Source organism: Octopus sinensis, linkage group LG7 (assembly GCF_006345805.1).
Source record: "Octopus sinensis linkage group LG7, ASM634580v1, whole genome shotgun sequence".
Taxonomy (NCBI): domain Eukaryota; kingdom Metazoa; phylum Mollusca; class Cephalopoda; order Octopoda; family Octopodidae; genus Octopus; species Octopus sinensis.
Window position 1 is genome coordinate 108,703,886 of NC_043003.1, and position 14,402 is coordinate 108,718,287.

The 14,402-nt window shown below is 37.6% G+C and overlaps 1 protein-coding gene across 7 annotated transcripts in view; it reads right to left on the bottom strand.

The window, feature by feature from the left end:
• LOC115214162 (armadillo repeat protein deleted in velo-cardio-facial syndrome) overlaps positions 1–14,402 on the bottom strand; it is a 403,200-nt gene that overhangs the window by 107,028 nt on the left and 281,770 nt on the right. For all 7 annotated transcript variants that reach the window (XR_005000208.1, XR_005000209.1, XM_029783240.2 and 4 more), the window contains one exon: positions 2,606–3,177. Coding sequence is in view for 5 of the 7 variants with exons in the window: in XM_029783240.2 (XP_029639100.1) it covers positions 2,606–3,177 (572 nt within the window). In the remaining 2 variants the exon portion in view is untranslated. The remainder of the gene's footprint in view (positions 1–2,605; positions 3,178–14,402) is intronic.

Here is a 14,402-nt window from a genome sequence, read left to right on the forward strand (position 1 = left end):
ACTTCACTGGTACTTAATTTATTCTGCTCCTCCAAAGGGATAAAAGGCAAAGCTGTCTTTTGCAGTATTTGAACTCAGAATGTAAAGTATCAGAAGAAATTCCACAAAGTACTTTGTCTCATAAACTAAACAATTCTGCTGGTTCACCATCTTAACATATACACAGTGACTTGTGTGGAAGAGAGGAAGGAATGTACATAACTGTGTAGAGAACTGCAATGTTATGACAACACATAATCTAGTACCAGGCTAGCAAAATCAAAGAAGTACTTGAAAGAAACCCAGTGTGTGTGTGTGTGTGTGTGTGTGTGTATCATCATCATCATCATTGCTTAGTACCTGCTTTCCAGGCTGGCATGGGTTGACAGAAGACTGGCAAGCCAGAAGGCTGTACCAGGCTCCAGTCTGATCTGGCAAAGTTTCTACAGCTGGATGCCCTTCCTAATGCCAACCACTCGGAGTAGTGGGTGCTTTTTATGTGCCAGTCAGGCAACAATGGCATCAGCCATGCTTGAATGGTGCGTTTTACATGCCACGAAGGGGCATTGCACAACCCACAGATCTGGTCAGTAGCCCTCAACAGATTGTCCTGTAGAAACTTCCAGTTGTCTTCTACATTATGTGATGCTATACCTTCCTATATTTTGTCAAAAGCCTCGAGTAATACGTATATGTACATATGTGTGTGTGCGCATGTGTGTGTGTGTGTGCATGTATGTGTATATATGTACCATACATAATGTACATACATGTACATATATACATATATATATATGTACATATATGTACATACATGTACATATGTATATATATGTATGTATATATGTATGTATGTATGTATGTGTGTGTGTGTGTGTGTGTGTGTGTGTGTGTGTGTGTGTGTGTGAGAGAGAGAGAGAGAGAGAGAGAGAGAGAGAGAATAAGCATATATGTGTATATTTGTCTCCATTCAAGAGACACCCACACACACGACAGGCTTCTTTCAGTTTCTATCTTCCAAATCCACTCACAAGGCTTTTGTTGGCCCAGGTCTATAGTACCACACACTGGGATTTGAACCAGCATCTACATGGTTGGGAAGCAAGCTTCTTACCGCACAGCCATGTTTGCATCTAAATTCTCTAAATTAAATAACTATCTTTGCTTTTTAATTCTAATTTGTGTGGTTATTGTGTTTGGAACTAACAGTAACAATTGAGACTGATGCTTGCTTAGTATTTAAATTGGGTTTCACAACAGATCAAGTCAAAAAAACAAAGTTTAATGTTATTTTGCTAAAAGCTATTATTGTGCTTTTTGCGTTTTTTTGTTAGGTTGCATTATGGTGGTGGTGGTGGTGGTGGCTTTAAATAAACTCAATTTTCAGGTGTACGTAACTTCTGATTAGTTAGAACTACTTGCTAAGATGTTTTGTGACAAAATGAATGAAATCAAACAAAAACTAAGAACATGTAAAAGAAACACATGCTTCATCACCCTCCGCAGTTCATTCGACATCTGTTTTCCGTGCTGGCAGGAGTTGGCATGGTTTGTCAAGAACCGACAAACTGTAATGTCAGTTTTAATAAAGCATTCAGTACACTGTGGAGTGGTTGGCATCAGGAAGGGCATCCAGCCACAGAAACCAAGCCAAAACAGATTATGGAATCTGGTGTGGTCCCTGGCCATACCAGTTCCTGTCAAACTGTTCAACCCATGTGAGTATGTAGAACAGATGTTCAATGAGGGTGAGCTGGATGCTCTTTCTAACACCAGCCACTTTTACAGTATGTAATGGGTGCTTTTCCCATGACACTGACACTCATGCAGGTAAACTGCAAGAAAAGCTCGTGTCTGAGAGCAAAGGGGAGAGAATTAGAGGGGGAAGTGGCTTTATGCTAGATGTTGAGAGATCAAAGTATGACAGAGGGACAAGCACAAGCGTTTCGCCATGGAGGAGATACATAGCCACCCAGCATTATATAAGAGTGGGTGGAAGTAGCTAGAAAGATGATAAAAATGGTGATGATGAGGTGCCAGAGTAAATTCCCAAGGTACAAGAAGCCGCAAATAATTACATGATGTACTATATGTTTCTGTATGTAATTAGACAGTTAATACAGACTTTAATTACATTGATAAAATGGGTTGCTATAATTAATATGGATTGCTTCAGTAATTTTTATCTTCCCTACAGAATTATATTGTCAAGTGGAAACAAAAGTCAATATTATCGAAATGATATGATGGATTTTAAGCTGTGTGGTTAAGGTTATTTCCCACTAACTATGTGGTTTCTGGTTCAATTACACTGTACAACTCCTTGGGCAAGTGATTTCTACTGTAGCCCCATCCAACCAAAGCCTTGTGAGTTGATTTGGTAGATAGAAATTGAAAGGAGCTCAGTGTGTGTACATCAGGAACTACAAGTGATGGTGGTGTCACTTCCCTTGTCAATAAATTGTCTGCTGGCTTTGTGCCTTTGATGACGTGTGAAATAAGAAAAACAGATAAGAGTAAAAAATAACAGGGAAACGATCTGGCTGTGAAACTATAATTTCAATAGCATGGGAACACAAACAGAGAAGTGAATGAACACAAGGAGAATGCAAAGAATAAAACTTACCATATCTATCACTTCCAATAGCTGGTGATGGTGTCTGTCGAAATGTAGACATCTCTGGTAATGGTGGAGGTCCATTATGAATTACGTCATCTTGAACTTGGTCCTTGAATAGGTCATCAGCAAAGGGATCGACCCTGACAGGAGGTAGACCTTGGTGTCGTTTGTCAACATCATCAATGCCATAAGGTAATCCCGGCTCCTGATGCGATGGAGAACCACGATACATAAGGTCCAAACCATCGTCAGGGTATCTACCGTTGTTGGCCATGAGAGGCTTGTTGTATTTATCCAGAACAGGTTCGTTGTTGTGCCGCAAGTCGTAAGGCGATTCACGGTAAGAATTTGCATAACCAATAACAGGCTCTCCAACAGGAGAATCACGATAGTGGGGGCTCACCACAGAACTGTGCACCGGGGGATCAAATGCATTGTTTTCATATGGAAGATGTCTCATGGCGGGGTCATTAGGGTAAACTTCTGGATAAGGGGGTAAATCTCCATATTGAATGTTTCCCCCTATCAATGGTGCGTTGTTGTGGTAATTACTGCGGTCATTATAATAATCAGTATCCCTGCAACAGAGAAAAGAGAAATCTAATAACAAATATGTCCCATGTCTTCATCATTATCATCATCCTCATTTAATGCAGACATGGGTTGAACAGTTTGACTGGAGCTGGTAAGTCAGAGAACTGTGCCAAGCTCCACTATCTGCTTTGGTATGGCTTTTACAGCTGGATGCCCTTCCTAACACCAACTTTATAGAACGGACAAGGTGTTTTTTTACATGGCACCAGCAAGGTCTGCTTTGGCATGGTTTTTACGACTGGGTGTTCTTCCTAACACCAACCACTTTACAGAGCGGACAGGGTGCATATCTCAGTTATTAATTGTAGGTAAGCACTTTGTACACAGAAATTTGGTGTTTGTGCCAATGGATGATAAATCTTACCAGCAACTTATAGTTTTTACTGAATTTATAAAATTTATAAAATCTATATTGTAAATAAAGATGCAAAATAATTTGTGCATTTGATCTTTTCTCCGGAACTTGGACATGTTTCACAGTGATGGTAAAGAAGAGAAAATTAAACAGTTCAAGATCAGAGGAAGATTAAGTGCTGAAATATTTTAAATGGGATAGAATTCACCTAAAATATGTAAAATGGATTTGAAGAAACTAAATCTAAAATTGCACTTAGATAGAGGTACAATAATAATTGCCTAATATAGGCACAAAAAGCCTGAAATCAGGGGACAGAGGTTAGTTGAGTAAATTGGCTCCAGTACTTGACTGGTACTTTATTTTATTCACCCCAGAGGGATAAAAGATAAAGTTGATGTCTGTGGGAGGTGAACTCAGAATCCTGAAGTCCTATAGCAAATATTGCAAAGTTCTGGTTCCACCAGCTCCACTACCTTAAATAATAATAATAATAATAATAAGGGTTCTAAGCACTTGAAAGACTGAAAACTTGTGGCTGAATAAGGTTAGAGGTAGTAACTCGCTACCCACATAAATCTTACCAGGAATAAGACTGAACCTGAGCCAAATAATAACACCTTTCTACTCTAGGCACAAGGCCTGGAATTTGTGGGGAGGGGACTAGTTGATTACATTGACCCATGTTTAACTGGTACTTAATTTATTGACCCCGAAAGGATGAAAAGCAAAAGTTGACTTTGGCGGAATTTGAACTCACAGCATAAAGATGAATGAAATACTGCTAAGCATTTTGCCAGGTTGCCAATAATAATAATAAAAATGATAATAGTATACAAGCATGAGAGAGAACTTTCATATGCTGCAAATAATTCTTGACCTGCCAGAAACAGCAGTCAAATCTCACTCAAATTACATCTTACCATCTTGAGAAAATAAGAGTGGTTTTAGTAGACAGAAATTGAAAGAAGCAAGTTGAGTGTGTCTGTGTGTCTGTGTGAGCACGTGCACAGGTGTGTCTCCTTGCACTGACATCATGTGATGCTAGGAAGCAGGTGTCATTCATTTCCAGTTTCCCGTTAAAAACATGTCTGGCCAAGGAAAAATGTTATCTTATTTGACAACAGTTAAGAGTTTGTGACAGGAAGGGCATCCAGCTATCAGAAATATGTCTCAGTGATTTCCATCCAACCCATGCAAGCATGGAAAAATTGATGTGATGATGATAGTGAATCCCTAAAATAATAGGTGTCTTGGGAATGATAAAACAAAGACACAAGCAAATATATTACCAAAATCACCAGGACTTTATATAAACAACACACAAAGAAATAACATGACTAAGCATGGAAATACATATTCCATTATTAAATGCTCAATGCACATAGAGCTGCACTTAAATGTACTGTGGACATGCAATGAAATAAAGAATACTGGAATTAATAACACTAAGGAATTTAGCAAAAAGAAAAACCTCAATTCCTGAAGCAATGGAACTTGGTTAGTCAGAAGTGCTGGCCATCGATAATAAGGCAGATTAATCAGAAATAACATGGTGCTATACCACAGCTGAACTAATCTGATATTAGTCAGAAGTCCTGTATCACCATATTATGGCAATCAAGGGGAACGTCCTGGTTTCATGTCCTTCAGATCATATAGCTATTAATCCATTAGCTACCAGATGTTCATGATCTAATAATGCCTGCGAATCATACTTATTTACTAAGCTAGCCAGCTAGCTTGTTCTCCGTTTCCGTTCCACCCAGGAAAACAATTGTCTGGAGATTGCACATGCGTGTATTCACGGTTGTTTCCGTGAGCTGTAACAGTTTAAGAGAGAGAACACACCCCTTTCCTCTTCCCCACAAACACTTATCTCCCTTGATATCAAGGAGATCCAAACCAATTTAGGCTTATCACCGTAATTCTGAAATGCAAAGACATATACACGTAGAAAAAAAAAAGTACAAAACCAATGAATTGTGGGTAACTTTGTAAGTCATTCTGACTCATTCATATAGAATGTGTAAACTACACATATTTTGACTGTCCAACATTATAAACACAACACATACATATGTATACACATATAATGCATGCATATACTCAAGACATGTACACACATGCATGTAAATAAACAGACATTTATATACAATCACATACATACATGCAGATAAACACACATATACATATGTGTGTGTATATATACACATGCAAACAGATATTCACATACATGTACAGATACATATACACACATACAAACTAAATGACATACTTATACATGCACACATACACATATGAACATAGAGATATTACTCATGCACAAAATTGAAATTAAATTCATACAAAAGCAAATTCAAACATAAAGACATGGGGAGGTGGTAGGGAGCAATGACAGATAGGAGGGGGGAGATGAAAAGCTATCAAAGAATACTATTAAAAAATATAAAATAAAATAACCAATAAATATAGAATTAATAAGAAGGAAAATGAGGTGGGAGGGAGTTTTTTATAATTTTTAACTGAATCAGTTTGTAAATTATCAACATATATAATGGTTAATAAAAAGGAGAATATTTAAAAAAAAACAAAACCCCATTTAAACTTGCAATGACTGTTACCCTGACAGAAAATAACCATATTTATTCAGTCAAAATCTAACAAGTCCAACTGAGGTCTGAAAGGAAGTGTTCTATGTAACTACCAGAACTATGGTGTAAACAAATGACTTTAAAGAGTCAGTGTTTGGTAACCTGACATACCCAGTGCTAATGTGAAAATAATGGGGCGGGGGGGGGGAGAGGAACACAACACACACATATGTAAGAGGGACAAGTTCTTAAATTTAGTAGGAATTCTTTTAACTAAAAACAAGGCTACTTTTCTTAATCTTTTAGCATTCAGAATACTTTGTTAAATGCAATGCTTCTTTATTAAGCTATTTCCCTGAGGACAATGCTAACAACAGACACAAGGAAAAGAACAAAAAGCCAACAACAATTCTTTCTACCATACGTACAAAGCCTGATATTTGGCAGAGAGGGTACTAGTCGATTAGTACCCGAGAGGGTACTAGTCAATTAGTACCCTCTCTAGTATTTGACTGGTAATTATTTTATTGACTCTAAATGGAAATGCAAAGTCAACCTCAGCATAATAATAATTTCAAATTTTTACCACAAGGGGAGGAGATTAAGTTGATTACATTGACCCCAGTTCATAACTGGTACCTATTTCATTAACCCTGAAAGGATGAAAGGCAAAGTCGACTTTGGTGGAATTTGAGCTCAGAACATAGGGACAGATGAAATTGCCACGAAGCATTTTTGCCAACATGCTAATGATTCTGCCAGCTTGCTACCTTAATAATAATAATAATAATAATAATAATAATAATAATCAAAATGGAGGGAAGAGGCAGACCCAGGAAGACATGGGATGAAGTGGTGAAGCACGATCTTTGAATGTTGGACCCCACAGAGGCGATGAAAAGTGACTGAGATCTTTGGCGATATGCTTGGGAAGACTTGTCAAACCAAATGAAATCGTAGTCATGGCTGATGCTGGTGTCACTTAACTGGCACCTGTGCTGGTGGCACATAAAGGACCCATGCTAGTGGCATGTAAAAAGCACCCATTACACTCTTGGAGTGGTGGGCATTAGGAAGGGCATCCAGCCATAGAAATCATGCCAAATCAGACTGGAGCCCGGTGCTGCTCTCTGGCTTACCAGTTCTAGTCAAACTGTCTATCCCATGCCAGCATAGAAAGTAGATATTAAATGAATAATAATAGTAAGAATAATTTTGAAACAAGCCAGCAATTTTAGAGTAGGGAGTAGGTCGATTTGCATTAACACCAGTACTCAGTTGGTATTTAGTGACCTTGAGAGGAAGAAAGGCAGAGTTGACCTCTGTGGAATTTGAACTCAGAATATGAAGACATACAAAATGCCAGTAAGCATTTTGCCCAGAGTGCTAGCAGATAATAATAATAATAATAATAATAATAATAATAACAATAATAATAATAATAAATAATTCCTATTAGGCACAAAACCTGAAATATTTTAGGGAGTGGGCTAGTCAATTACATTGATCAAAGTCAACCGTGGCAAAATTTGAACTCACAATGCTACTAAGCATTTGTCCAGCATATTAACAACATTGCCATGTCACTGCATCATCATCATCATTATTATTATTATTATTATAATAAGGCAGTGAGCTGGCAGAATCATTAGCATGCCGGAAAAAAACCCCAAAAAAACTTAGCAATATTTCGTCCACCTTTAAGTTCCGAGTTCAAATTTGGCCAAGGTCAACTTTGCCTCCCATCTCTTTTGGGGGTTGATAAAATCAGTACCAGTTAGGACACTGGAGTCAATGTAAATGACTTACCCACTCTTGCTAAAATTTCACCCATTTTCCAGGCTGGCATGGTTTGGATGGTTTCACGGGAGCTGGTAAGCTGCTCCAGGCTCTAATTGTCTGTTTTGGTATAGTTTCTATAGTTGTATGCTCTTTCTAATGCCAACCACTTCACAGGTGTACTGGGAGTTTTTTATTTGATACCAGCACTGGTGATTGGGTGCTTTATATGTGGAATCCACACAGGTACTTTTAACATTTTACCAGCACAAGTGCTTTTTTACATGGCACCACTATTATTATTAATAATGGTATCAGATGGTGAGCAGGCAGAATCGTTAGCACATTGAGTAAAAATGCTTAGCAGTATTTCATCTATGTTCTGAGTTCAAATTCTGCCAAGGTCAACTTTGCCTTTCTTCTTTTGGGGTTGATTAAATAAGTACCAGCACTGGGATCGATGTAATCGACTTAATCCCTTCCCCCAAATCTGAGGCCTTGTACTTCCAGTAGAAAGGGTTATTAATAATGTTCTCAAATTTTGGTACAAGGCCAGCAATTTTGGGGTAGGGGTGTAAGTTGATTACATCAACCCCAGTACAGAAAAAAAGGCTAGAGGCAAAGTTAACCTCAGTGGAATTTGAACTCAGAATGTAAAGGCAGCTGAAATACCATTTCCACTACCATTCTGCTATCTAGCCACCTTAATAATGATAATTCTTTCTATTATAGGCACAAGGTCTGAAAATTTGGGGAAAGGGCTCAACTGCTACTTATTCTATTGACCCCGAAAGGATGAAAAGCAAAACTGATTTTGGTGGAATTAGAACTCAGAAGGTAAAGAGCCTGAATAACAATTAAGCATTTTATTTGATGTGGTGAAAATTCTACCAGTTCTCTGCCATGATGATGATGATGACGTTACAGTCTATTTTTTTCCTACTACAAATGGACTAAAAGAGCTACAAAACAGGGATATTATTGTATAGACAATTACTGCAAACATGATACCCCCATATCTATGAAGCAAAGCAGTGTTTATTTTGCACAGTGGAAATATAATGTCTTGATGCAACATTGCAATATACTCAAGTGAAGTGAATGGGAAAAAAAGAAACAGACAAAAAGAAAGAAAAATTATATAAAAATGCTACTGTCAAAATAAACTCTACCAGGTGAATTATAGTCATGAAATGAACCTCAATTGATCTATTGGAAGTATGTGATGCATACTCGCATGGAATGATAAATACCACTACTCAGCCCATGAGAGAGAGAGGGGGGGAGAAAGAGAGAGAGAGGGCACAGAGAGATGGAGGGAGAGAGACTGAAATGTCATCTGAAGAAAGCTAGGATGGCAACAATTTTGAAGTAGTAGCAACAGTTGGCTTTGATTTTAAAAAATATATATAAATTCAAAGGATTGAGTACTTTTTATCTTGTTCCTTATATAAAATTGGAAGTAGAGTGTGTGTTCTTACATTAACGATAATATATATATATATATATATATATATATATATATATATATATGAATGCTACTACTAAAATTCTTTATATTATATTACAGTCAGTATATTACAGCTGTGATATATAGACAGCAATATTCCTGGACACTAGTCCTGTGTCTGTGTGTAATATACACTAAACATACAAAGAAGATATATTTAGCACAAATTCAAATGAAACTGCATTAAAATACCAACGATTTAGCTGCAATTACAACAGACCAATGTTACAAATCACTGAATCCTAGAAAAAGAACCATAAGCCGGACCTCACCAAAATCCAATCCAATTTCAAAAACTGGTGCCACAGATGTTTGGTGGGTCCTTCAATAGGATCAGTTCAATAGGAAACCAATGAACTGAAGCAATTGAAGACACCTACATCACAAATTAACCAGAAAGTCTCGTTAGTCTGGTTTCAGAATGAAGATTATTTCCAAAAACAGTGAAAACTCAGTAATTCCTAACCACACATACACCACTATTCAAATCAACTTTTACTGGGAGTTGCTCTTTCCAAAGATTGATGTTCATACATGTCCTTAGGCCTGGTTTTGTGTGCTTAGATGCTATTTCTTTTGCTGACCACTTTACAGAGTGGACTGGGTGCATTTTTCATGTATCAGCAGGAAAGAGATTGTTTTGCATCTGTCACGGCCAGGGAGTGAAAGTTGTAAGTTTTCTGTTGGGGCACAAGAGGGAAATATGTTGTGGAAAGAATAAGGTAGAGAGTAGACACAGCTAAGACATCTAGACTATGGAAGGGAAACAGGGGTTTGGAGTGACACCAGCAGAAAAGTCAGAAGTGGGAGGAGCAAGTAAGTAGTGAGAGTACACAGTAACCTTGGCTGCGTATATTTGCTGAAGTGATGAAAGAAGGGGATTAGAAGAGAGCATGAGGATGTGAGAAGGATCTGGATTGCAAAATGGAGTCAGGAAGCAAGAGACTGGCAAGAGCAGAGATGGATAACGGTTGGGTGGTTGGGTGGGTAATGAGATAAAATAAAGATTAGGGCAACAGACAAAGTGCTAAGGTTGAGGGAACAAAACTGAGGGTGGATGATGGGATAAGATAAAGATTAGGTGATGGTTAGCAAATACAAGTGCTCTAATGGTTTGAGAGTGTGATGGCCGGCAGAAGAGTGAAGAGTTTAGGGGAGATGCAGTGGAGGGGTGGATTTATGAAGGCATGAGGGTGGCTTAATGCCGTCTCTGAGACCCGGGTCGAGTGAAGAGTGGGGGAATGAAAACAGTGAGGTGCTTTGATGCAATCTCTAATACGTAGGCCTGATGGAGAATAAAGTAGACTGATGATGGGGAAGTGAGCAACAGGGTGAAGAAGATGGGGCAGTTCAAGGGTCTCAATTGTTGTAAGGCAAGGGGACAACAAGATGTACGATGCAAGCTTGGGAGAATACAAAGTATCTCAGCCCCTACACAGGATCCAAATGAAATTTCGTGTTCACTTTGTTTATAACCAGCCTGACCTTGTTTGTGTGACCATAAAAACAAAAAGTGAACAAATAATAAAACCTAACTTGTCTTAATACCCACCCCACCCCACCATCTTTCAGGGCTACATGCACCAGACAGAATTAACTTTGAACGAGGTAGAAAATTCTGGGGTAGTTTAGTCTCTTTTTGGAATCAACTCAGAAGAGGAAGGGCAATACCAGAGCCCATTGAAACACCTACAAGTAGGAAAGAAGAGGGGGGTAAGGTTACCTTCAGAGCAAAAAGTCTGGGCTGAATACTTGTAATGGAGTGGATTCTCTTAAAGGAATCCAAGGACCAGGAAGTGAGGCTCAACCAGAAAACAAACCAGTTCTACAACAAAAAGTTGCAATATTTTCCCATGCTAACTTGTTGTAGTTGTTGGTCGTGGCCATGCTGAAGCAGTACACTAAAGAGATTTAGTTGACTGTATCAACTCTAAAATTAATTTCTTTTTAAAACTCTGGTAATTATCTTCATTTATTACATCACTGAGTCACAAGACAAACAGAGAATACGTATTGTTTTTCAATAAAGACAGACACATAATACCTGCACACACACGGGCTTCTGCATAGTTTCCTTCTGCCAATTTCACTCAATAAACATTAGCCAATTCAAGACTGTATTAGAAGACACATGCCAAGATACCAAAAAGCAAAGAGACTGAACACAAGGCCATGTGGTTAGGAAGGACAGCTTCTTCACCACTTAATCATTCGGTTGTTCTAAAAATCTCAATAGCTGGAAGTTGTAAAGATTATATAGTGCCAACTGTTTGGTCCACAAGTATGACAAAGCCTGTTGCTATCAGATTCAGACTTCTTCACAAGTAAAGACACTAACACATACCTGCAGCTCTAGAAAGAGTTGTGTTTGTGCTGAAGGCTACTCACTATCTGTAAGGTGACAGAGGTATCCGAAAGAGTATGCAGCAAACAGATTGATAATTGCACACACACACACACACACAGACAGACAGACAGAATATCACCTAGCAAATATTTAAGTAGATAATTAAACAGGACAGCAGAGCTGAAGATGAAAGATAAAAAAGTATGAAAAGAGAAAGAGAAAAAAAGAAAAACAAACAAAAATAATTTTTAAGCTGGAATAACTTGTTAATCTGAAAGGTCAAATAAACAAATAACAAAATGTAACAAAAATAAAATAAATAGAAAACAAATATAAAATATCTCCTACTAGTTTTAGAAACATTTTCTCCTGCATTTCATTATTTAACCCCTTTGATACCAACCAGCATGAGACCACCTGTAATTCTATGATAGAAACTTCCTGCCAGTACTAAAATGATCTAAATATAAAACCTTTCATCAAAATTTCAAGCTAATTTATGTCCAAAGCACCAGTTTGAATGATAAAGTAATTCTGAAGATAACAAAGAATTTCATAAAATATCAAAATTTTTATTATTTTCAAAATCATTTGAAACAAAAAGCAGAAAAATAGTAATGAAAGGGTTAATAACCATCCCCTTATTATCCTCAATTCATTGTGTATACATATCCCCTATGCATACACATGTAAGTATAAATTGGTATACAGTTTGCACACCAATTTATCCCTTGATGTGTGTGCATAAATATGAAAACAGACAAAGGGGAGAAAGAACTGTAAATTCTTTTGGGGAAAAAAAAGGATAAAGTGGATAGAGTTGGAAGAAGAGGCTAAGAGGAAAACGCTAAGCAAGTAATAACAACAACAACAGCAAATACATGAATTTATGAATGAGATATGAAACAGGTAGCCTACACTAATTAAAAAGCCCAAGTACGCAAGTTGTGTCAAACAAGCAGATCATTTGAATCAGCATCATAAATTTCACACACACAAACTCTCTATCTCTAATACACACACACATATATATATATACATATATATATATATATATATATATGTATATATATATATAGGGAGAGTTTACAAAAAAAACAAAAGACGAAGATAGGTGGTGTACAAAACAAACAGATGTATTAGTATAACACTCAGGAATAGAAAAAGTCTTTTACGTTTCGAGCCTACGCTCTTCTACAGAAAGGGACACAGAAAAAAACAAGGAGAGAAACACACACACAAACTCTTATATATATATATATATATTACACACACTCGTATATACATATACACACATTCTCATATGTATGTATATATATGTATGTGTGCATGTAAACTCTCACACTCACTTCTAAGCATGCTCACATAAAGCCTTTCAAATTTAGGTTCTTCACTATTCTGCTTATTTGGCAAAAAAAAACAGTAAAGCACCTACTTTCAGTATCCACAACAGCAGATAGTAAGGATGACAATAACCAGGTAGAAAAAGCAGCCAACAAACCTCTGAAATCCTTCACTGATTGTTTCAAAGATGGGCTTTGCACACCACTGACAATTAGTAGTTAGTTAATTATCCGGTAAATGAGACACCCGACAAAATTTTCTTTCCTTTTTTTATATTTGTGTTTTCTTGTTGGCTTTTTTTCCTCTTTCACTTTCATCACAGTTTTACAGCCAACTATACCGGACAAGTGACAGTAGTTTGGATATGGATATATATATATATATATATTATACCTTAACACAAGTATCTATAATGTGTGTTTATATGTGATTGTCATAAGTATAGAACTAACAACCAGGCAAGTATAGAAAATAGTTGCAAATAGTTGTGTGACACACGTGTATGTGTGAAATGTGTGTATGTGTGTGTGTATTTCTATGTGTATCTGTATATGCTTATGTGTTGTTATGAGAAGGGACAGTGATTGAGGTTGTTGTTGTTGTTGCCGGCTGCCGTGATGCTATACAGCTGATCTAACTGTGGGCCCTGCTCGCCAGCCAACTGCTGTACAACACAGAACTGTACAACAGATCAATACTGAAGTGGTTACCAAAATCTACCTCTGTAGTGTTTACTACTGCTGCTGCTGCTGTTTTGCGGTTGAAGCTGCTGCTGTTGCTGCAGCCAGGCAAGGCAAGGTTGATGCTAACGTGTGTCTGTGTGTCTGTGTGTCTGTGTGTCTATGGCAAAGCTGCTAGTGCTCCGGTTGCCATCGCAATTTGATTACGCTTTTCTTTCTGTCTATCATATCTGTCCTTCTCTCTCTCTCTCCTTCACACACACACACACACACACACACACACATATTCACAAATGAATATACTTCTTTTCATGCCTTCCATAATTATTAAAGTATCAGACTAGAGTGGTAACCTGGTTGAATTGCTGGGTTCTGGGTGTCTACATTCCGAGTTCAAATCCTACCGTATCCAACTTAGACAACAGACTTAATTTGTCATTTAGTTTCATACCACCACCTGTCCCTTGCATGATTTTAGCTAAGTTCACTCTGTTGGGACATCCTCCTTCGCCATTATTATCTGTCATGTCCTTGAAGCTCTATTAATGGATTATAGATACCACCCTCTGAGCTGACCTATTACTGTCGCCTTCTCTTGTC